The sequence below is a fragment of the Oryctolagus cuniculus genome, chromosome 3, assembly GCF_051225735.1.
Source record: "Oryctolagus cuniculus isolate XC-2025 breed Fujian yellow rabbit chromosome 3, ASM5122573v1, whole genome shotgun sequence".
Classification (NCBI taxonomy): Eukaryota; Metazoa; Chordata; class Mammalia; order Lagomorpha; family Leporidae; genus Oryctolagus; species Oryctolagus cuniculus.
Window position 1 is genome coordinate 156,859,410 of NC_142869.1, and position 24,713 is coordinate 156,884,122.

The following is a 24,713-nucleotide window of genomic DNA, read 5'->3' on the forward strand; positions in this document are numbered from 1 at the left end:
CCCTGCTAATGCACCTGGGAAAGCAGCAGAAGAAGGCCCAAGTGCTTGGGCTCCTGCACCCAGATAGGGTTCCAGTTCCTGTCTTGGCCCAAACTAGTCCAAATCACTGTGGCCATTTAGGGAGTGACCCAGCAGATGGACGATCTCTCTATTTGTCTCTCCATCCATCTGTAACTCTGCCTTTCAAGTAAATAAATTAAAAAAAAAAAGAAGAGAAAGTCTGTATTTTGACATTTTTTTCAGTTATCCAATAATTTCCTCTTTTAATTTAAAACTAGGTGGAATTATTTCTGCTACTTACAATTCAAGACTTTTAAATTCAGCTTTCATTGGCTGGGTCTACACAGCTAAAATATAACAATGAGTTCAAATGATTATGTCATAACTCTGAGTCTGAGTGATGCTAGAGCCCACAAGATTTTTTTTTTTTTTTTTGACAGGCAGAGTGGACAGTGAGAGAGAGACAGAGAGAAAGGTCTTCCTTTGCTGCTGGTTCACCCTCCAATGGCTGCCGCGGCCAGCGCACCGCGCTGATCCGATGGCAGCAGCCAGGTACTTCTCCTGGTCTCCCATGGGGTGCAGGGCCCAAGCACTTGGGCCATCCTCCACTGCACTCCCTGGCCACAGCAGAGAGCTGACCTGGAAGAGGGGCAACCGGGACAGAATCCGGTGCCCCGATCGGGACTAGAACCCGGTGTGCCGGCGCCTCAAGGTGGAGGATTAGCCTAGTGAGCCGCGGCGCCAGATAAGATTTTTTTTTTTTTTAAGATTTGTTTTATTTATTTGAAAGAGTTCCAGAGAGACAGAAAAGGAAGAGAGAGAAAAAGTGAGAGAGAGAGAGAGAGAGAGAGAGAGAGATACAGATCCTCCATCCACTGATTCACTCTTCAGATGTCCTCAACAGCCAGGTTTGGCCAGGATGAAGCTAGAAAGCTAGAAACCAAGAACCTCATCAGGGTCTCCCACATGGGTTCAGGAACCCAAGCACTTGGGCCATCCGTCTTTCTCTGCGTTCCCAGGTACATTAGCAACAAGGTGGATCAGAAATAGAACAGCCAAGACTCACGTGGTGCCCATCTGGGATTCTGGAGTTGCAGGTGGCGGCCACAATGCCAGCCTCTCACAAGATTTTTAAAACAATGACTACACATCCTTATAATTCAGGGTACCAGAAAATTATCTTCCTCAAAATAGCCAACACATTTGATAAGAAATAGAAAGATATAAACAAGTTCTTATCCATCATCCACCTATTCTAAGGCATTGGAAACAGTTTAAAACAGGAAGTTCAAAGGTAGGATGGGGGCTGGCACTGGTATGGTGGGTAAAACCGCCATCTGCAGTGCTGGCATATCATATGGGTGCTGGTTTGTGACCGGCTGCTCTACTTCCGATCCAGCTCTCTGCTATGGCTTGGGAAAGCAGCGGAAGATGGTTCCAGTGCTTGGACCCCTGCACTGTGTAGGAGACCCGGAAGAAGCTCCCGACTCCTGGCTTCGGATCGGTGCAGCTCTGGCCGTTATAGCCATTTGGGGAGTGAACCAGTGGATAGATGGCCTTTCTCTCTGTCTCTCCCTCTCACTGTAACTCTACTTCTCAAAGAAATAAAATCTTTTTTTTTTTTTAAATAAAAGGTATAGGACTGTTGAACAAAACCAAGCCAAAAATGCTGTCTACTGAGACAAAGTACTAATGACAAAACCCTAAAGCCTGACTTAAGGCGAATTCAGCTTTTAGAAAATAATTAATATGTATGTGTGTTCATCTAGATACTAAAAACAGATTGGCAGTACAAAAGAGAAGAGATAGCTCAATAAAATTTGAAGTATATCCTTTTGGAAAATAGTCTTTTGAATGAAATGTCCTGGCCTAAATTCTATCTGGAAAAGAAGCAGGTTAACTTCACAGGTTAAAATCCAGACAGGAATAGGAAAAAATCAGTCAAAAATTTAATCTCCTAATTAACATTTGTAATGACCAGGAATTATTTATCACTTCCAATGTGAACACCCTTCCCCCTTTGGACCAATTCATTAGTTATTTCTGTAGTCATTTAAAAGATGTATATTAAATAGGTCAGATGGACTTGGCTGGGGATCAACTTAATTAGCTAAGGTTGAAAACTGAGACACCGTTTCAGAAACTCTTGTCAGGTTCAGCCTGGCATATGACTCATGCCCTAGCAATCCCCATCTATTCCAAACCTGACCCTATGGCTTCTAGTCACATCTCTGGTCAATTGGAAGGAAACAACCTGAACACACATTGTTCAGAAAGAATATGTTGGTCAGTCTCCTAACTAAAATTCTTTTCCAAAATATTTTCATTTTCGAGGCATGGTTCTGGCATTTCTAGCTCTCATTAGATTTTATTTTGCAGCTGACTATTGCCTTTCTGTCTCATTCTGGGAGTCAGATATTAGGAAATTCCTGATACCTTAATTATGTATTTGATTTACATATAATGCATTTACTTGTAAGTAATACAAAACAGAGAATGAAATTGACAGTAATACTATTTATAATTTATTCTACCAAAGATACAGGATAAAAATGAGAGGTTGAGTTGGCCCTAGAAGTTCCTATTAAAGGGGAGAGATGTTAATGCATGGAATCATTTAAACAGGGGAGATATCCTCCAGAGTCTGAGTTTTACATTTAAATTAGGATTGACTTGAATATGCTTAAAAGAATTTGGAATCACTGTTGCAGAGTTCTAGAAAGTCATTAATTACTGTGATGTAAATTCTATCAATAATATTTTATGGTTTACTCCAGAAACCATTCCTGGGGAAAAAAAAGTTTAATATTAATAAAGTGATTAACTTATTTTCACCATGAGTGGGTTTGGGCAGCCATTCTATTATCATATTTGTTGCACTCTACACTAAGATTTGTAGTAATATTTGTTGGAGGATGTGTTGCAAATTGTTATTAATGATGCTCATTAATTTATACCAAATTATTCATCTTTGGTCTTGCTGAAGTAGTCAAGCATTTTTCCATTTTTATTTCTTTTCCTCTGAAAAATCCCATGTAGAAAAACATCAAAGGAAAATTAAGCTGCCATAAAGTAATAAAACAATCTTTCATGCTATTTGGTCATTGCAGTGAAATCATAGGGCAAGGAAATTGAAGTAGTAGTCTAGACACAGCTTTTATTACCAAGGATAATGAGTAGAATTCAAGGTTCTTATGTTGTCATGGTCAAAACATAGAGTAGTCCATGGGGAAAATTGTTTTTGTAGAGTTATGTGACTTTGACACTTACACTGAAAAAACAGAAAGGGGAACATTTATGACATGCATTTACTTAGTGCTCAGTAAGCATTTGATTGATTGATTAGTTGCTGGATATTTTATACAGTGACAGTTTCTTTAAAGTACATTTCTGTGTCATTGATCTGGTCATTTTTATGGGTCAGACTGTGTCCCCACTTACATCGAGACATGGGCTGCATTTCATGTCCTATAACCGAGTGAAAGTTATTCATTTTCCACAAAGAATACTGTGCTATTTGCATTTGTGGTTTGATTTATGCAGTTATAGTTACAGCATATGAAAGACTTCTAAAGCCATGAAAAGTAAAGTATTGGTATCAAAGATACATAGGTACAATAATATTAGTCTTGAGAAATGAATTATGAGTTGCCTGGCTTAAGGCTAGTGCTATGTACTACTAATAACTATGTGTTTGGTGCTTAAATTTTCTCAATACTTTGGCCAATGCTATTTGCATAACATGAAAGTAAACATTTATTAAGAAGCTGATGATTTGGAATATACAGATCCCCAAATTTTGTCATTTAAACTCAAGATCTGAAGTTGTCCAGGGGGTTTGGTCTGTGTATCATAAATCTGCCAGGAGCTGGCAGTGCTATAATTTCTGTTGATTGTTTGCAAAAAAAAAAAAAAAAAAAAAAAAAAAAAAAAAAAAAAAAAGTCTGTCTTTGAGCAAGATACAGAAGGACAGAATTAAACACTGCAGTAACCGAGTGAGTCCTTGGCTTAGTCCATTCATAGAAACCCAATACATGATTCCTTTAAGTAAGTGAGACAGAAAGGAAGTGATTTGATTTCCTGGGATGGTGCAATGAGAAACTAATGAAAGTCACTGAAAACAAGACTAACTTCACCTGTAGAAGTAGATACTGTGTTTTATTCTAGTCTACGCTTTCGTAGTTGTCATACGTACTTCCTGTTTTATTCTTTTTTTTTTTTAAAGATTTATTTGTTTATTTGAAAGTCAGAGTTACACAGAGAGAGGAGAGGCAGAGACAGAGAGAGAGAGGTCTTCCATCCGATGGTTTACTCCCCAATTGGCCGCAACGGCCCGGAGCTGCACTGATCCAAATCCAGGAGCCAGGAGCTTCCTCCAGGTCTCCCACACAGGTGTAGGGGCCCAAGGACCTGGGCCATTCTCTATTGCTTTCCCAGGCCATAGCAGAGAGCTGGATGGGAAGTGGAGCAGCCAAGTCTCAAACTGGCACCCATATGGGATGCTTGTGCTTCAGGCCAGGGGGTTAACCCGCTGAGCTACAGGGCTGGCCCCCATGTTTTCTTCTTAACACACTAATGTCAAATACCAGATATTTAAGGATCATGTAAAAGAAAATTTAATACATTAGCCTTTATCTGATAGTCAGTAGTTGTGGGGGCCTCTTAGTGTTAAAGGCATAACATTTTAGCTACACTTTTAAGTTTCTAAAGCTAAAAAGACATTTGTAGGTTAGAGAAAACAATAATATTAAACTCCTAGTAGTAGTAGTAGCTTTTTAATGTTTGTTTAGTATTTAATATATGTCAAGTGCTGTGCAAAGCATTATAAAGGCAATTTCAAATTTAATTCTGTCAGCATCCATATGAGATAGGCTCCTCCTTTTAATTACTATTATTATAATTATTATTGTTTTCCAGATAAAGACACTGAACTTAGAAAAACTAAGGAATTAAGTTGTATTCATACCGATGAATATAGATCCATGAATAGACATGACAATGTGTTTTATTGGTCTCACCCATGTCTTTATTAGCCCATATTCAGTCTATTTGGTAAAACAGATGAAGACTGGGCCCTTCAGATGTTTCTGTAAGACCCAGTCTTTCTCTTGGCTGTGTACTGGTGGCCTTTCCTTTCTTCTGTGGTTTCCTGGACTCCCAGGGTCTTTGCTGATAGACAGCCCCTTGGCCTTAGATAGTTCATCTCTGGGAAGCCACTCTCTGCCTCCTCCCTGGGCTTGCTTCAGTGCCGTTGCTGCAGTGACCTGATGTGAGCTAACAAATATCACCTTGCAGTAAAGAGAGAAAACCATACTGCTCATGTGTTCACATTTCCTAGATCTAAAAAGTAAGTTCACACTGTACAACCCTATCAAAACTGCTCAGCACTTGGCCTGCTCCTCCCTTTCATTTCAGCCCTCTTATTCTCTGGCCAGTGCACAGATCTCTGGTTGAGAAAGAAGAAATTGGAGCTCACTTATTAGTGTAGATGTGTTTGAGAACCTATGTTTAGTGCCAGCTCAGGCTTCACACTAGCTGTTGAATGGAGAAAACAGCAACAACCCAAACAAAGAATGCTTGCCCTTACAGAGTTTACACTCCAGTGCACTGAGAATATCCTCCTGATGCAATTAAAATAATCCCCATCTTGTCCACCCCCCCCACTTGCCAATGAATTATCAAGTTGGTGAACTTGACTCTACCTTGGGAGTCTATTTTGACTGTACCATTTTGCTCAAGATGTGAAAGGATAGCTGATATTTCTTAAACACTTTATTGAGCTAGGTGAGAGCTTACAGAAGGTACAGCTGCCGTCTTTCTCCTAGAAGATTATTGAATCTCACACGAATGAAAGGGCAGCTGGTTGACCCTGTGGAGCACAGAGCATTGTTAGAATATCCTGAATTGACAGAGGAACTGCATTTCAGTTTTGGCCATTGGACTCTAGCCTCTTAACTTCTCCAATAGGTCATATGCAGCCTCTATTAAAAATTATAACTTTGTACCCAGGATCACAGACACTTAGAATTGTGAAGGACTGTATACATCACCTATTGATTCAACAAATATATGTCTAGCGCCCACTTTACTTGTTACTATACTTATTTTCTACTAGGGATTGGCAGAATTTGGATTATGCCTCTATTTATTTCAAAGCACATGCCAAACACTCATCCAGTGATTCCAAGGCCATTTCCATCAACAGACATTCTAGCCACTGGAACCTTCTTTCTTTTTTAATATTTATTTATTTGAAAGGCAGAGTTACAGAGAGACAGAGGCAGAGAAAGAGAGAGAGAGAGAGAGAGAGAGAGAGGACTTCCATCTGCTGGTTCACTCCCTAGATGGCTGCAATGACTAGAGCTGAGCCTATCCAAAGCCAGGAGCCAGGAGCTTCTTCTGGGTCTCCCACGTGGGTGCAGGGGCCCAAGGATTTGTGCCATCTTCCACTGCTCTCCCAGGCCATAACAGAGAGCTGGATCAGAAGTGGAGCAGCCGGGACTTGAACTGGGGCACATATTGGATGCCGGCACGGCAGGTGGCAGTCTTACCCGCTACGCCACAGCACCAGCCCCTGAAACTTTTTTTCACAAGAGATATGTTTATGCCTTTTCACTCCCTCACCCACCCAGAGCCATCATGGTGTAGCAAATAAATACTACAGTGAACAATGTGTGATTGCTGATAATTGGTGAATATTCAACCAATTTTTACCATACAAAAGACAATTTTGTATGGTTCAGCCTAAGCCATTCTGTTGGCTTCTACTTGTGATCAAAGCAAATTTTGTTTATCTTCACTCTTTTTCCTATGTATGCACACACACACTCCATACTCACGATTGTTTCTTTCTCCAGGACATGAGACTAGGAAGGAAGAGACTGTGGCCTAAGCTCATGTTTTCCGAGAGTAGTGTTTGGATAACTTCCTTGTCCTCTGGCTTCTGGAAAGATATAACACTCAGGAGGGAAAACTTCGGGATGTGAATGCTGTAGCTGTGGCTGAGTGTGGCTGTGTTCCCCTACCTGTGACCAGCACTCTTGCTTTGTTGGCTTCTCACACAGCTATGCTTTTGGCTGCTGCTGCAAACTGCTTCCTGGTCTAAAGGTGGTGAGAACTTGCCGTTGTGTCAGCCCTGGGGAGCTTCAGTACCCTAGTTGCTTCCCTCTGACCCTCTCTGGTGTGGTAACAGTCTCTTTAATAGTCTCTTAGTAAACAGTCTCTTTAGTCACCTTCATGACTCTGCCATCCAACTCTTTTTGATGATGCCTGACTCATAGTCATTTCCTGGCTATGACTTCAGTTTATGCATATATTAATTTATATTTGCTATGCATGTAAGTGATGGGGTGATATTTCTGTAGCTTTCACACCTGAAGGCTAAGTAAATGGTCTCAAGCAGGAAGAACAATGAATATAACCATTAACAATACTTATTTATACATCTAATGTAAAAACCACATGTTAATTATTAAGTGTTCTAATATCATTGGAAATTTTATAATAATATTGGCTAATCTTAGTTTCCTAATATGAAATGTGAGATACCATTCAAATATTTGTAAAATAAAAGTATACTTTCACTGTTTACTTTCCTATTAATTAATTAGCAATAGGGAAAATCATTAAATCAAATACAATATGAATTTAGCATTGCCTGTGGTGGGTATAACTAGGTACCATATAGAAGGGCAAAAAATAAATCATCAAATTAAATGTATTTAATTCATTGGGACACCATTTTGTTGCCACCTGGAAGTTGGCTTAGTCCCCAAAACTAGTTCATTACTAGAACTAATGTTGCTTGAAGAATTGTCAATGGTCAACGTTATCTTCAGGAAATTTGGAAAGCTCGGAAGATTGATTAGAATCACATTTTGAATTCTAAAAGATTCTTGACAATGACTTAAGCCCATAAAATGTTTATTGACAAGAACCAAAATAAAAATTCATGTATTTTGGTGCTGGTTTAATCTTCCTTTTCATATAACTGCACCCCAGTCAGCAGGCATTCAGTACCTAGCCCAGTGGATATCAAAAGGCAAGAGAAAAGCACCATCTGATATCCCTAACAAATAGTTAATTTTTATTCTGGAAGGTCAGCAGAATCCTGGCTTAAGAGCTCTGTAAAATAAGATTAGAGTGGTCATACAGTGTCTCATATCTAAGTCTATCTGTTCAGTCTTCATATTGTGGTGCAGGAAGGCCTGAAATGTGCATATTGGGCCTTTCATACTTATTACTTTCTAAAATTTTTAGAAAGTGTGTGTGAATGAATGAGAAGTCTATTGGGAAAACTGTCAGAAAGCCTCATCTCCAAAATGTCTTCCAAGAAGAAACAGTAGCTTTAACGTGGTTTGTAGGAGATTTCCAGGCTCTTTGAGTGTGAGGGAGGGTGAAGAGAAAAGGGGAGTAGGGTAGTAAACCAGTAGATTAGATTGGCCTGACAGAGAGTCCTTGGTGTATAGGCCAAATCTGTCTGTAACTCTACCTCTCAAATAAATAAATAAATCTTTAAAAAGAAAGAAAGCCGGCGCCGCGGCTCACTAGGCTAATCCTCTGCCTTGCGGCGCCAGCACACTGGGTTCTAGTCCCAGTCGGGGCGCCGGATTCTGTCCCGGTTGCCCCTCTTCCAGGCCAGCTCTCTGCTGTGGCCAGGGAAGGCAGTGGAGGATGGCCCAAGTGCTTGGGCCCTGCACCCCATGGGAGACCAGGAAAAGCACCTGGCTCCTGCCTTCGGATCAGCGCGGTGCGCCGGCCGCAGTGCGCCGGCCACAGCGGCCATTGGAGGGTGAACCAACAGCAAAAGGAAGACCTTTCTCTCTGTCTCTCTCTCTCACTGTCCACTCTGCCTGTCAAAAAAAAAAAAAAAAAAAAGATAAAAGAAAGAGTAACTGCAGACAAAAATTCTTTTTGACTAACAACCTAGGACATTTAAATTTCTACAATTATTTTTGAAAGTTTTCTAAAATGAAGTTACAGCTCTTTTTTTCCACTTTTTTTTAACTTTTATTTAATAAATATATTAATTCTAAATTCTGGCTATAATCAAGTGAAATGAAAATGGTTTTATGGGGCCAGCACTGTGGCGCAGCGGGTTAATGCCCTGTCCTGAAGTGCCGGCATCCCATATGGGTGCTGGTTCTAGTCCCGGCTGCTCCTCTTCCAATCCAGCTCTCTGCTATGGCCTGGGAAAGCAGTAGAGGATGGCCCAAGTGCTTGGGCCCTTGCACCCGCGTGGGAGACCTGGAGGAGGCTCCTGGCTCTTGGCTTCGGATTGGCACAGCTCCTGCTGTTGTGGCCAATTGGGGAGTGAACCATCGGATGGAAGACTTCTCTCTTTCTATCTCTGCCTCTCCTCTCTCTGTGTAACTCTGACTTTCAAATAAATAAATAAATCTTTTAAAAAAGAAAGAAAATGGCTTTAGGGGCCGGTGCCTTGGCGCAGTAGGTTAATCCCCCACTTGCTGTACCAGCATCCCATATGGGCGCCGGTTCTAGTCCCGGCTGCTCCTCTTCCAATCTAGCTCTCTGCTGTGGCCTGAGGAAGCAGTAGAAGATGGCCCAAGTCCTTGGGCCCCTGCACCCGTGTGGGAGACTGGGGGAAGTTCCTGGCTCCTGGCTCCTGGCTTGGGATCGGCGCAGTGCACCGGCCGTAGCGGCCATTTGGGAGGTGAACCAATGGAAGGAAGACCTTTCTCTCTGTCTCTCTGTCTATAACTCTACCTGTCAAATGAAAAAAAAAGAAAGAAAGAAAATGGTTTTGGATGTAAAGCAGCAGCTAGTTACAGCAATTTTTCTTTTCTTTCTTTATTCTTTTTTATAATCATAAAGAATAACCTCCAAGCCTGGACAAATTAGTACAGGGCCTCATGGCAGCAAAGTAAAAGGGAAATCAGAGAAAATTATGTTATTATCATATTGTACAAAAAAGATTACAAATTAATTCTCCTGAAGACACAGGAAGTTTTCCTAGTAATAAACTGTAGAAGGCAGAGTCTATTTAGTGAAATTTTAATTAAGAACACTTTTTTTTCTTACTGCAAATTCAAAGGATCATGTAAACAGCTCAACTTTTTTAAAGCTGTGAGTCTCAAGGAAAGAAATCAACTTCATGGCTCTTCATTTGTCATTTCCAAAAACAAAGCAGTTTCAGTATTTCTTTTATTATGATGCATTAGAACTTCATTAATAGGAAAGCCTTACAAATATGATGTCGTTTTCTGAGCAAGATCTCACTGTGTTAAATAATGAGATTTGGGAATACATTGAACAGCTTGACTTCTGCTGACTTTTACTTAAGCGTGTGAAGTGTTTTAAATTAGACTATGTGAGTATTGATGAAATGGGCACAAGGGGGAAAGTAATTGAAAGGCTTTGATCCAGTTTGAGAGCTAGATAAATTATTTGATATAAAAATAAAGCACTGTGACCTAGGAGTAAGGCAACAACAATTCTCACATACTGTTGGAAAGAGTGCAGATTGGGGCAATCCTTTTGGATAGCAACGTGGTAATAGCCAAAACATTTGTAATGCCTTTACTCATTGACCTGCAATTAGACATAGCGATAAGAATCTGACCCTGCATTCACTGATAAAAGCAAATGTAGAAGAGTGTTCATTGCAGTGTTGTTAAAATAACAAAAGAAAAAAAGTTGCAAAAATACTCTAAATAAACAACAATAGAGGAATGACCAAGTTAAATGTAAATTCATTTAATAAAACATCTTAGACATTAAAGTGATACAGGGGGTAATTCTAACCTGATATAGAAAAGGCTCCAGGTTGGATTAGCAGGTAAATAAACCAGGCATAGACCATTATGATGTCTCCTGTAGATCCTGTAAAAAACAGAACGACATACATATATAGGTTTAAGTAGATATATTGATATTGCCAAAATGTATATATTTAAGAAATGTATACATCTGATCCATGTGCTTATCTAGATTTCTAGATTGATGTTAGCATTAATCTTTTCATAGACAGAAGGGCTAATTGGAAATTTGTTTTTTCTAATCAAGTATATGCAGTACTTTTGTTTAACATATACATGTGTATGTTCTTAAGTAAGTCACCATGGTTATTCTTTATTTTTATATACTTAAAAACTAATAATGTTTTACAAAATAATAAAGCATTGCTGTTGAGAATTCCAAGGTCATGAAGCATGACAGACTTTAAGTGTGAAGCATTGTGTATCAGGAAAGCAATACACGTTTTTTACGAAGAGCTTTCATCTCAAACAGAAGTCTGCTCCAGCATCCTCTTTGGAGTGTGTCCCTTAGCTGTGTGGAGCAAGGATCGATGGGATGGATAGTTGGAGACACCATTCCTGCCTCTCCTGCTGAGCGAGAACCTTTGAACTCAGTGGTCCCAGTTGTGTTCTGAGTCTGTACTAGGAGGATACACATAAGGCAAAGGCTTCTCTGAGCATGCGTTCCTACTCAGTGGTTCCCACTTTGATTCACAATGGAGAGAAAATTTGTTGCATATTTCCTGTGGACCCCGTACTTCAATGGGGCATACTCTATTTTGGAAGCAATTGCAGAAGGAAACAATCAAATGACTACTCTTGTCTACTCTTTTGAATCTTTTCAGAATTGCAACTTCCAGTGAGTCCCTCTGTGTGTCTGGCTCAGGAAATACAATTACAACCAAATACTTCAAGTCACCTTTTAAAACCAGTGAAGCCACATATGTGGAAACTATGGGACTGGAGGCAAGAACTACTGTGAGTTAAACATTTTGAATTGTAACATCCAGCATGCATTTTAGGAGACAGCTGAACAAGAGAAAAGCACAGAACAGATCGAAGGGGTTTGAATTATTAAGTTCTGTTACATAAATTGTAGGCTATACCTTCTTCATAACATCATCATGGATTTTCTTCTAGCCTGATTCGGACACCTCCTGTTATAGAATAAACATTTGAGTAAATTGAACTTTTATCTGGTGAGTTCTATTAATGAAAGTTGAAAATCCTGACAGTGGAAAACTATAAAGCTTTAATTTTCATTTTATACTTAAATGACATTGCCTTAGTCTGTAAGTATGGTTAAATGCATATTTTCCTAGCTGTTAATTCAGTTTTATTTATTTGTTTGTTTTTAATCCTCCCAAGATCTAAGAAAGCGTCTGTAGAATATGATGTTGTCCAACATACCTGCAGGGAAAGGATTTTAGGCAGTAGATAAATCAGAGTGAAAAACTCAGGTATTTCAATTATCTTATCACTGATACAATGGAATTTGCCTCATATATAAGGCAATATTTCGGAAATTAATCAGATTTGTTGAAGAATTATAGGCATCCTGCACCTGCCGAGACTTCAGAAGTTAAAATATTGCCAGCTTTTCATTAATCAAACTTAGATGTGTAGTATATAGAACCATGGTGTAGAAAAGCAAATAGTTATACATTATGGTATCACTTATGATGAAAGCATATTTGCTTCATTATAAAACGTGAAGCGAATTTGGTTTTCCCTGTAGAATGATCTGTTTTCTTAATATCCCTAGTTACCTGGGGTAAGGGATATTAGGTAGAATTGAACTAGGGGGAAAGCATTTGGGCATGTTCTTGGTTACCTGTCTGCTACTGAAAAATGGAACATGTTTTCTTGAAAAGGAGAAGTTCAGGCAAAGGTAGCCAGGGGCAGAAAAGGAAACCTCAGAAAGTATTTCATTGCTTCCAAACTGTAATCTGTATCCCTTTTTTTGGGTCAGTATCATGAGTCTGAGTACATGGATAATGTGACCAATTTAATTTATAAAAGATATTTATGCTTACGTACTATTTTCCTACTTTTTTTCTTTTAAAAAATCTTTTGATTAAGTCTACCAGAAAGGAGAACTTTTACCAATTTGATTTCTTTCCTCGTACCCCTGTTCCCCTGGTGGTGATTCTAATAAGCAGTTGAAATTGGTTTTTTAAAAAAAAAAAAAAAAAAAAAAACCCGCATACTGAAAGTAGGGCTCCAAAAAGGGCTGGAAGGTAATTTGAAGATTCAGTATCGGGGACGGCCCTGTGGTGCACTAGGTTAATCCTCCACCTGCAGCGCTGGCATCCCCTATGGGCACCAGTTCTAGTCCTGGCTGCCCCTCTTCCATTCCAGCTCTCTGCTATGGCCTGGGAAAGCAGTGTAAGATGGCCCAAATGCTTGGACCCCTGCACCCATGTGGGAGACTGGGAAGAAGCTCCTGGCTCCTGGCTTTGGATCAGCACAGCTCTGGCCATAGCAGCCATCTGGGGAGTGAACCAATGGAAGGAAGACCTTTCTCTCTGTCTCTCCCTCTCACTGTCTGTTACTCTGCCTCTCAAATAAATAAATAAAAATCTTTAAAAAAAAGAAAATTTGGTATCTAACCCTAAATTGTGGAGCACTAACTGTGTATTTTATTTTTTAGGAATCAAACAAGAGTCCTTGCTCCACACGAAACAACCTTTCAAGCTGAAGATCTCTCCATGATTCTTAAAGCGTATGTGTTAGTGACATCCTTAACCCCTTTGCGTGCATTCATTCATTCAACTGGCACAGTTTGGAATCCACCAAAGAGAAAGCGCTTCACTGTCAAGGTAAAGGCTCCATTGAAACTGTTATTTCACACACAGTACACTGCAGATAAGTAAAGTGAGTTGGGCTGCCATTCTCCGACCTTTATGGTTATCAAATCCCTCTGAACAAAGATTGCATCTTTTTATTGCTGCAAGAAGAGATTTTCATTTAATAGGTACAGGTTCAAAAGTGAACTGGAAACAGCTTAATTCACCAGGGATCACAAAGGCGACATCTTTTTTTTTCTCAACTCATCATTTTAGTTCAATTCTTTGACCTGTTATAGAGCAAATTCTCAGATGTACACTATTTTTCTTGACTTTCCACTTATTCAAGAAAAATAGAGCCAATCTCACAAACGAAAATATAATTCTGTCCTTATGCATTTTGCTTCATCTTAAAGAGCATAACACTTCTTTTATGACACCAGTCAATATGGAATATTTCCTGAATGATAAATAGAGCTCTCAAATGTGCCTAATATAGCAAGCCATGATACAAAGGATGATGAAGTTTTCCGAGAAAAACTTAATAATAACCTAAAAAAGTTTAGTTATATAAGGTGACTCAGGTTAACTTAGTTGAAAATAATTTCTAGTGACAGCATATTTGATAAAATTTCAGTTTTACAGAGATAATTGTTTGGAGTACAGATAGAAAGAAATTGAAAGGATGTACAGGTGCCTCTTACAGTTTTAAGAGATTCTGAAGTGAAAGAACTTGATCTCTTTTTCAGGATTTACATTACCTAAATTGCATTTTGAATTCTTGAAAAATTCTCTCACAGTGAAAATTTTTTAAATGGCCTGTTTAAATAATATCAATAAAAAATACATCAACATGGCCGGCGCCGCGGCTCAATAGGCTAATCCTCCGCCTAGCGGCGCCGGCACACCGGGTTCTAGTCCCGGTCGGGGCGCCGGATTCTGTCCCGGTTGCCCCTCTTCCAGGCCAGCCCTCTGCTGTGGCCAGGGAGTGCAGTGGAGGATGGCCCAGGTGCTTGGGCCCTGCACCCCATGGGAGACCAGGAAAAGCACCTGGCTCCTGGCTCCTGCCATCGGATCAGCGCGGTGCGCCGGCCGCAGCGCGCCAGCCGCGGCGGCCATTGGAGGGTGAACCAACGGCAAAGGAAGACCTTTCTCTCTGTCTCTCTCTCTCACTGTCCACTCTGCCTGTCAAAAAAAAAAAAAAAAAAACATCAACATGATAAGAGATGCAGGTGTTATATGCTCCACTAAAATAGAGAGTGTACATTTTAAGGAAATGGTATTGGTAACTTAAGTCCTTCAGGATTGCTAAACACAATCCTCCCACTTCAATTACATCAACACCTGTGCTTTTCAGTTAGCTAGAAAGAACTGGAATCTGATTTGGCTTCCTTCAGGTATCTCCCACAGGTCTTGACAGTGTCAATGCATGTTTCCCAAATTGTCATTTATTATTCCTATTTTTCCTTCTTATTAAGTTAAATTATATTAAATGATAAGTAATTGGCTATTTTGACCTCCAAAAATTGTGATTTCATGTGGTTCAACCTAATAGTTGTAACTAAGGTACAGAGACAAGAATTATTTTTCCTAAATCATGTCACATAACTCGTACCATCAACACACATTTGTTGAGTACAGGCCCAGATTCTTGCTCTTGTAGAATTTACATCAGTCAATGCAAATTTTTCTCTTTTTTGTCTGTTTATTTAATTCATTCACCTTGCTCAATTCCTCTCTCCTTCCATTGACTGCTGTTACAATGGTTTCATGTAAATTTAAAAAATATTCTTGTAAAAATGCGTTTTCATTTTGTGTTTTTAATTCATGTTAACTACTCCATCGGAGACTTTTTTTTCTCTAACATTTTTTATATTCACCACTACATAACTTTAGGAAGGAGCCATCATGATGTTATTTTTACATCTTTTGTGTTATTTTATTGCTGATTTGCAGAATTTCATGGTGTTTATTTCATTGGCGTTCACCTGCCAATTCCTCCAGTAACCGACATACTGATTGTTCCAACTCTTCGCTGAATCAAACAATTCTTCAAATGTAAAAATCCTTGTGTGTGACCCTTTATGAACCTGGTACAATTTTCTGGAGAATATTTAGCCAGCAGTATAATTGTTGGGTCATATAAGTTCATATGATAGAATTAAATAATGCCAGGTTGCCTTTTAGAATGTCTGTGTCAGTCTCTATCTCTGTTGTAGGGCCTCCACATCCCAAAACATGGCCAACATTTGATCTTTTCTTGCTTCCTATTTTATCAGTCTAACATGTGTGAAATGCTACCTCATTCTTTCAAATAGCTCAATTTGTCATCTGTCAACTTTATCATTTCCTTTATTGATAAAAACATCTTCAACTGATTAATCAAATTATTAATTAATCAAATTAATTTTTCTTCAGGGTTTTTGCTTTGGGGATTTGGTTTCAGAAATCTTTCCTATATTGAGATGGAAAAGATACGCTTCCTCATTGTCTACTGTTCTACTTGGCGCACCTGTGTGTATTATCTGGGTAGTACCAAATATGTCCTAATACCTACCAGGGAGATTCCCCTTTTCTATTGTTAATTTTCAAGATTAGGTTGAATGTATTATATACAGTTACTCCCTTTGTAAACATTTGGAAGTATTGTATTGCTCAAGATTTCCCAGAAAATTAGGACAAACAGAAAACATATAAATATATGAGAAGATTTATTATAGGAATTTATTTATTCATTCGTGGAGGCCAAAAAGTCCCATAGTATGCTCTCTGTAAGTCAGAAGATCAGGGAAGCTGGTGGGGGGGTGCACTGAGTCTGAGCCCAAAGGCCGATGGATGTGTAACTTCCAGTCGAAGGCCAAGACCTCAGAATCTGGAGCTTGGATTTCCAGGGGTGGGAGGAAGTGTTCATCCCAATTCCAGAAGAAGGAGTGAGAAAGCTATTAAGACTTACTTCTGCCGTTTTATCTTATTTTTGTTTATTTTTTTAAACCCATTTTATTTATTTGAAAGGCAGAGTTACAGGACAGGGAGAAAGAGAGAGGGAAGAGAGACAGAGATAGAATCTTCCACCCCCTGGTTCATGCTCCAGATAGCTGTAATGCCCAGGACTGTACCAGGCTGAAGTCAGGAGCTTAGAATTCCATCTGGGTCTACCACATGGGAGGCAGGAGCCCAAGCACTTGGCTGTCTTCTGCTGCTTCCTCAGGCGCATTAGCAGGGAGCTGGATGGGAAACAGAGCAGCTTGGACTCTAACCGCTGTTCATACAGGATACTGGCATTACAGTACCCTATTGGTTTGTTTCTTTTCTTATTTCAGTGTTTTAAATTTGTGCGTAAGCTTTTTAATCATTAATTCTGGGAAATTTGTTTTTATTATTTCTTGAAATATTCTTTTTCCTTGTGTTTCTTTGGTTTCTTCCTCTATTGTCCATATTTTAATTTTTCCATTTCTATTTCCTTATCATTTGGCTTTTCTTATAAATTTTCTCTTTGGTTTCTGGAAGTATTCTTTGTTCTGGGTCAGTTCTTTGATGTTGTCTTTTAAATCTTAAAGTCCTTACAGTGTATCTTTCCTGCTAGCCATCTTGTCTTGTTTTCTGTGTTTCAGTTACTTAGTTCAGGCTGATGTCCCCTTAAGAAGAACTACACACATCTTAATTTATATCTGATTTCTGAATATACTTCTTGGCTCTTTTTAATGACTTCTTTTTCATATTTCATTCTACTACTCTCTTCCATTACCTCCTTGAATGTGTTAATCACAGTTATTTTAAATTTTTGGTCACTTTGTGGCCTTTCTTTTGAAATAGATGTATTTTCATTTGTCTTTGAGCTTAAGTTCTCCTGCAGGTATTATTTCATTCAGCCGGGGCAGCATCTGAGTAAGGCCAGTCCTTGCAGGTGAATCCAGGACAGGAGAGAGAATGAGCTCCAGGCAATGCAGGACCACTTTCTGCCACTCCCTTTGCTGCCACTGTGCCAGGTTGCTTCTCTGGTCAGAATTTCACCCCCTTAAATGCTTAGGAAGAAAAGACCTAGTACTTCCTTCCATTGCAATCCATCAAGCATGGGATTTGAAAGAGAAGAGGGCAGAGATGTGAATGCCAAAAGCAACTAGTAACCCCATACTCCTGATCAACTTCTTTCATGAGCCAGTCATTATCCCCAAGAAAATTCAGCAACTGGACCTCCGGAACTGGGCATAACATCCTTCCCCAAGGGAGGAGCAGGCAGCTGCGGCCTAGAGAGCTCAGAGCCAGGAGGAAAGTTAAACACTGCTCCCTCCTCACACCTCATGTCCCCTCTCCATGCTCCAGTCATCCCTGTCCACGGCCACCCCGGTTCAGCCAGTGCACAGTGGCTTTCAGAATCCTGGCACTCAAATTTTTGTAATCAAATTCATGCTTCCATCTCATTTCACCTGTGCTAGTTCACCATCCTGACAGGACACTGCAGCTCTTGGGTACTCCGAGTAACTTTTTTAAAGTATTTTTCTATTTGTTTATTTAACTACCATTCCCCTCTAAGCCAGTAGAAATGACCAATGGAAATGATGAGTTGTTGATGGTGATAGTTTTATTTCTGGAAGGTAAATCGTAAAAAAACACAACTCTGTGATTTGATCTTGTTTAGATTTTTTTTTCTGCTTTACTCACTATTTTGTAAGAATTCTTCCTTTTTTGCTGTGTCTGTGGGGCAGTTTTGAGCTGTGGTTGCAGCACAGGGAAACATGAAGCTCTTGTCATTTCTATCCTCTCCTTGTGATGTATTTTTCTAGATCTTGCCTGATTGTTCTGGACAGAGCTGTTCCCCGCTCTCGGAGACTGGAGCAGCTTCCAGGATTAATGTGCAAGGAAGCAATCATTTCCTTACAAGGTCAAATTCATGCTAGATAATACAGCCTTCAGAAAACAAGGGGCTGTTTATTTACACTTCAGCTGAAATTCTTTGGATTTCATTTAAAACAAATAGATCATATGCATCTGTTAAATCACTTAACCATCCCCCCAAATACAGCTTCCTCCTGTTATTTTTAGATGTGAAAAAATGCACAGAAACTTCTCAAACCTAATGTGGAGTGCAAGTCCAAAACCCACTGTAAAGACCAACTATATTATTACATCAGTATTTTATCATACATTATGCTTAAATTCCACAACATACAATGCGCATGTGTGTGTGTGTGCATGCATGCAGGCACACGTGTGTGTGTGTGTGTGTGTGTGTGTATATACAGTCCTGAATTCAAAGGCTAAATTACCTAGTTAAATCCATAGTGATTTATGCACTGTGCGGTGAGGCAAGCCCACTAAACTGGTTATCAGCGGCCATTTATAGAACGTTCTGGCAGCTAAAGGAGGTATGAAAGTAATAACAGATACAACCGAGAGCTCATTTATTTCCAATTAGGTTGCTGCTGAGATTTTTGTTGCTGAGCTTTGGAGAGAAGTGCAGAATATCACGAAATGCAAATTTGATAAATAATGAAAAATAGAAGCTTTGTAAACTAAGTTTTTTTTTAAGAAGTTCCTGTCTATGGAATGAAAATGTAAACATTTAAGTGTTAGATATTTCTCAAGGATGTTCAAACTTAGTAAGGGGGGCAATACAAAAAAGGGGAAGAAAACGTTTATCAAATGTAATCTTTATTTATTATATGATTTAATTTTGAAACAACCACATTTGGTGGGTCAATAAATCCAGATTTAAGCAATATTGTATTCAAAACATCTTCCACTAAAAGAACTCTCAATTTAATTGTAAAACATTCCAGTTACACTTATGAATTCAGGAGTTGAACTTCTCCACAACCACTGCAACTACAACTTTTGGTCAGATGTGCCCTGGGCTGTCTTTATACACAGCTCATATAGATTAACTACAAGAAATGTCATAAATTTAAATTTGGTTCTTAGAGTAAAAAGTCACAAGTCACCCCTTCATCCATCATAAATCACAAAGTCAGAAGTTACTCAACAGAGAGGAAACTAATACTTGTAACATTTTTATGAGATCTGAAGATTCTTTATACCTGTAACCATAGCTGCCTGTCTTTATAAAAATGTATTGCTGAAGTGATTTGTGACTTCGGACAGGAAATTTTGTCAAAATCCTTATTTTATCCATTTGAGACATAGCTTAAATTGATTCATTGTTCTGTCAACCATCACATATTTGAAGATGCTGCGCTTGTTGCTACCATTTGATATTAGATATAAAGTTCTATGGAGATGTTTCTTTGCATATTCTCAGCTCTCCATAAATGACTGTTGGGTTGAATTGAATCAAAGGTCATTTTAAAAATTCAGTGTGAAGAAATGCTTGAGCATACTTAATTCCTAACTGCTCAAAGACAGCCACTCTACTTTGCAAGGATGGATAAGTAGTATAGATAAATGATAGGTAAATGACAATTTGCTGTCTAATAAATGTAACAGATGGATGTTATACTCTGAATTTCTGGATGAGGCCACTCTGATGGAAAGGCAGAAGCCTGGAACTTCGTGGCCTTTTCTCAAGTGAGCGTCTGTGAGAGTCATCTTCAATAGAAACTAAAGGTAAAGCAGCCTCCTGCCCACTGTGGCTGTAAATGCCCAGCTCTTCACCACACCAGCACTGCTCTGGCCTTTTGGGGGCCATTCTTCCAGCCCCAGAGCCTGCAGCTCCGTCTACATCACTGTAATCAACAAGTGTGGACAGAGGAGAGATCACAATACTGGCAAAGGGGGAAGCATTTTTATTTGCAAAAGGCCCTTTTTAGAGATGCACCTCGCTCTTACTCAGCTTGGAGACACGACACAGACACAGGGAGGAAGTTAGCCTCATTTGTCGCCAATATTTATGCAGTGCCTCTGATAATGTCAGGCAAGATAGCTCAGATAGTCCCAGGATAAACATGAGTGATGTCTTTAGAAGTAGGTATGAAGTCACAGGATGGGCTTTCAGCCTTACCAAGTGTTCTTCCGATCTTCATTTTCTGTCTAAAATTGCAGGCTCTGGAACAGACCTTGTAAAAGACTTTTTCCCTCAGCATCTGGCTCTTGGTAGGCCCAGGAGATTTATGTCAGCTCTAAGAATGTGAATAAAGGGCTGCTCCTGAGAGTTTGTTAAAAGAGTTGATCTATTGCTTACGCTACTCTTGCTCGGATTAAATTTAAAAATTGCATGGAGGTGTTCATCTGGAAGTTTGATTTTATAAACTATCGATAGCCAGCATATAATTAAGTGGACTTGTGAGTGATGCTCAAAATAATAATTTAAATAATAACTGCAAAATACCATTTACCTAATCAGCCCATGTGGGTGCTAAGTATTAATTCACATAAAGTTTGCTCTAGAAAAGGAGTGATTGCTTTGCTAATGCACATGAGTTTACAGTGCATCAACCTAGCGTAATTTTATTTTGCCTTGATGGTGTTGCTGATGGTTTTCTTTCTATTTAAAAAAGACTCACTCATTCATTTCTTTCATTCACCCATTCTCAATTTTGTTACATAAAAGGTGTGTTAGGTAATTTGGTAAATTAATCCATCTTTAAGACTGAATTTGGGTCATTGTCCCAAACAGAAATAAAACAGAAATAAATATATATATATTTTAAATCATTTGACAGGTAGAGTTATAGACAATGAGAGAGAGAGAGAGAGACAGAACGGTCTTCCTTCTGTTGGTTCACCCCCAAATGTCCGCTACAGCCAGCACTGCGCAGATCTGAAGCCAGGAGCCAGGTGCTTCTTCCTGGTCTCCCATGTGGGTGCAGGGCCCAAGCACTTGGGCCATCTTCTACTGCCTTCCCGGGCCACAGCAGAGAGCTGGACTAGAAGAGGAGCAACCTGGACTAGAACCCGGTGCCCACATGGGATGCTGGTGCCGCAGGTGGAGGATTAACCAAGTGAGCCATGGCGCTGGCCCCATAAAACCATATATTAATCATGGTTAAGTCTATTTGGTCTAAAAGATCATGTGAGAAGTCCATGACCCTCAGCTTCAAAGGCAAACTGTGAGACTGTATCCCCAGAGCTTCACCGAGTACCTGGCACACAGCACCCACTCAGCACCTGTCTGTCAAGGAGTGCTTGTTAGTCATCATCTTATTTGTTAAAGGCACTTCGTTACTAGTCATTTATTAACTATCATTTTGGGACAAGCAGGTTGTGCAACAGAAGACAGAATTATGAATTTACATATGCTACCTTTCTTAAGTCAAACATATTATCTCTTGAGCTAATGTCATGAACTGATAGCTCTATCAAATAATGAACTGATAAATATATTCTACATTGATACAGATAGATATATATTTATATTTAATGTATTGTAGTAACAACATAAAAGTGAAATCTCACCCCGATGAGTACATTGTTAATTATTTCCTTCAATGCTAGAAAATCAATGGAAAGCATCTATAATATTTACAAGAAAAATAGAGGTGAGCTTATGTTCAGGGATTTCTGTGTGGAATTGGGGGGATCAGTTTGAAAGGCAGAAGGGTTGGCGTTATGGCAGAGCAACTTAAACTGCCACTTGGGACGTGCATATCCCACCTGCACCACTATCAGTGTACATAGGATTGGGTCCTGCCCCTGTTTCTCCTACCACTTCTGATCCTGTTCGTGCTCCTGGGAAGCAGCAGGTGAAGACCCAAGTACCGAAATTCCTGCCGCCTATGTGGAGACCTAGGTGGATTTCCTCTCTGCTGTCTTCAGACTGGGCCAGTCGGGGCTACTGCAGCATCTGGGGGAGTGAACCAGTGAATGGAAGATCTCTCTGTTTCTCCCTCTTTCTGTCACTCTGCCTTTCAAATAATAAGATGAAGAATAAGAATAAGGAATAAACACCAAAAACTGGAAAAGGGATTCCTCTGTGGTATTTTGAATGTTAGCAGGTGTATACATTTATCCCAGTGAATTCTATTTGGTCCAAAACTATCATGTAAGCCCATGTTCCTCAGTTTCAAAGGCAAACCATGTGTTGGTGCCCAAGAGCCTTCTTCTTTCCAGTTCAAAGTCTGCTTCTGCTTGGAGTCTGCTCTGGGAAGTGTGTGTAAGGCTGAGGGAGGGACCCAGATCACTGGAAAGTCCAAGTGTTGTTTCTTCAAACTGGAGCCTGGGCGTACGCAGCCTGTGGACTTCTTGGTTAATGGAGGCAGGCTTTTCCTCGCTCTGCCATCGCCAGCACAGGAATGTGGCTGTGATTTCTGTTATCCCTCACTGATTGCAAGCTCATACCATCACCAAGTATTTAGAATACAAGCAGCATGGGGATAGGGGACTGCGTAAGCAGTGTTTCAAAGCACTTCTGGCATACATTAGAAAAACACCAGCCTACTGTTTGAGTTTCTCCTCGTGTCTTTAATAACTGAGTCAGCTAAAACATAAAGATATTCAAGACTGAGCAGCCACCATCCCTTTCTTCACTATCCTCCTCACCATAATGCACCCACAAATTAAGCCAGAATCGTCTGATCTTCCTGGATTTTTTCCAGTTCTGTGCAGGCACCTACAGAGTTGCTGAGCTTAATTTTATAAATCTTGATCTCTGGACTTTGACACGAAGCTCACCTGAGGTTTCCATTGCTATGGTAATGTTAAATATCTTCTGATGACAGGAAAATGTATTGGGAGGAGAAAAAAAAGCAGGTGAAGTCAGCAAAGAGTCAAGAGAATCGAAATGAGGAGGGGAACGTTGCTTGCCTGAATATATGCGCTGCCCTTGGAAGAAGTGATGTTTGTGCTGGATGCAAAGACCCAGACTTTTAGTGCCTGACTCAGGTCTCGGGCCCTGCAGACACAGAGGGAGAGGAATGGTTTGGAGTGCAGACTCCACTCACCAAATGGCTGGAATTATTAATGAGAATAACCCCTTTGCAAAGTGGTAGGTGAATGCAAAGCAATAACAATGAAAACACAGCTGTAAGAGTCTCCAGAAATTAATTACATTCACACTTAAGTGCATTGCAAAATATCTATCCAGTGGTGGAAGTCATTTTGGTATTTTACTTTGGGTATAGAAACAAAATAATTTTCCACCAGTATATTTTGAAACTTATTACATGTTTGTCATTTTAAAAATTTCTATTAAAATTCCCCTTTATTCTTTGATATCTGCCTCAAAGGCTGTGACAAACTCTAAAAATAAAATATTCCCAAATGTGCCAACTAGGTAAAACTGATTTGTCTGCTAAAAGACAGACTTTTCTCCCTTCAGGAGAAAGTCTGACTTGCATTTGTCTTATGTGATTTATGGATTGTAAGTTTACAAAAAAATACAGCCTCTTCCTCCCATATATTAAAATGTGATTTTAAATTCGGAAGAAACAGCAATCTTTTGTCACCAAGGAAACCGACCTAGCTAACAGATGAAGCAAAAAAAATTACTATATTGCCCCCAAGTGGTACTGTTTGGTATTACACCAATAGCCTGAGCTGTCCAATCCAGAAAGAAAAAAGGCAAAACAAAAAGCTTAAACAGCAAAGCTTTGACCTTCTTCTTTCACTGGACTATATATATTCATCTTGATAAGTTATTTGATACCTCCCACTTATAGTAGGGAAGCTATTTTGCTAAGTAGAGTTTATAAATGATGATACTTCCTTGGTGTGATTTAATTAGCTGAGGCCACAAAATTATTTGGAGTGATCTCAGCATTTGTCAGACACTGACAATGAATATTGTTTTTCCATTTAGGAAGGTTTTGCAGTTTATAGGTTTCGTGATGGCCATAAATTTAGGCTGGCATTTCAGAGTCAGCATCTAAAACTGCATCCCTTATATCATGTGTCTTTTGTGTGATTGTTATTTGATTTCAGTCTGCACCCACCTCAAACCCACTTCCAGCCCAAATTCCTTTGCATTGTGTACATGACCTAATGCTGTGTAGGAAAGGAAAGATGGCCCCTCATGGCTCTTGAGCACCGCCAAGGAACATACATTGAGTGAGGAATCTGCACGCATGTGCGCGCGCACACACACACACACACACACACACGGTTCTATGTTCTGCACCTACTGCAACGCAATGACAGATTGCACTGCTTTTGCTAGCAATAGCTCACTTCCTCATTGACTGATACAGAGCACTGCTATGCCCACCACTCTATCCTCTTGGTCTCAGCTTGTCCTCTCACTTCCTCCGCTCAGCCCATGTAACCTGTTCCTAGAAGT

The 24,713-nt window shown here is 39.7% G+C and overlaps 1 protein-coding gene across 7 annotated transcripts in view; it reads left to right on the plus strand.

The window, feature by feature from the left end:
• CPED1 (cadherin like and PC-esterase domain containing 1) overlaps positions 1 to 24,713 on the plus strand; it is a 587,225-nt gene that overhangs the window by 115,912 nt on the left and 446,600 nt on the right. For all 7 annotated transcript variants that reach the window (XR_016231749.1, XM_089329475.1, XM_008258284.5 and 4 more), the window contains exons 5-6: positions 11,603 to 11,735; positions 13,411 to 13,579. Coding sequence is in view for 6 of the 7 variants with exons in the window: in XM_089329475.1 (XP_089185601.1) it covers positions 11,603 to 11,735; positions 13,411 to 13,579 (302 nt within the window). In the remaining variant the exon portion in view is untranslated. The remainder of the gene's footprint in view (positions 1 to 11,602; positions 11,736 to 13,410; positions 13,580 to 24,713) is intronic.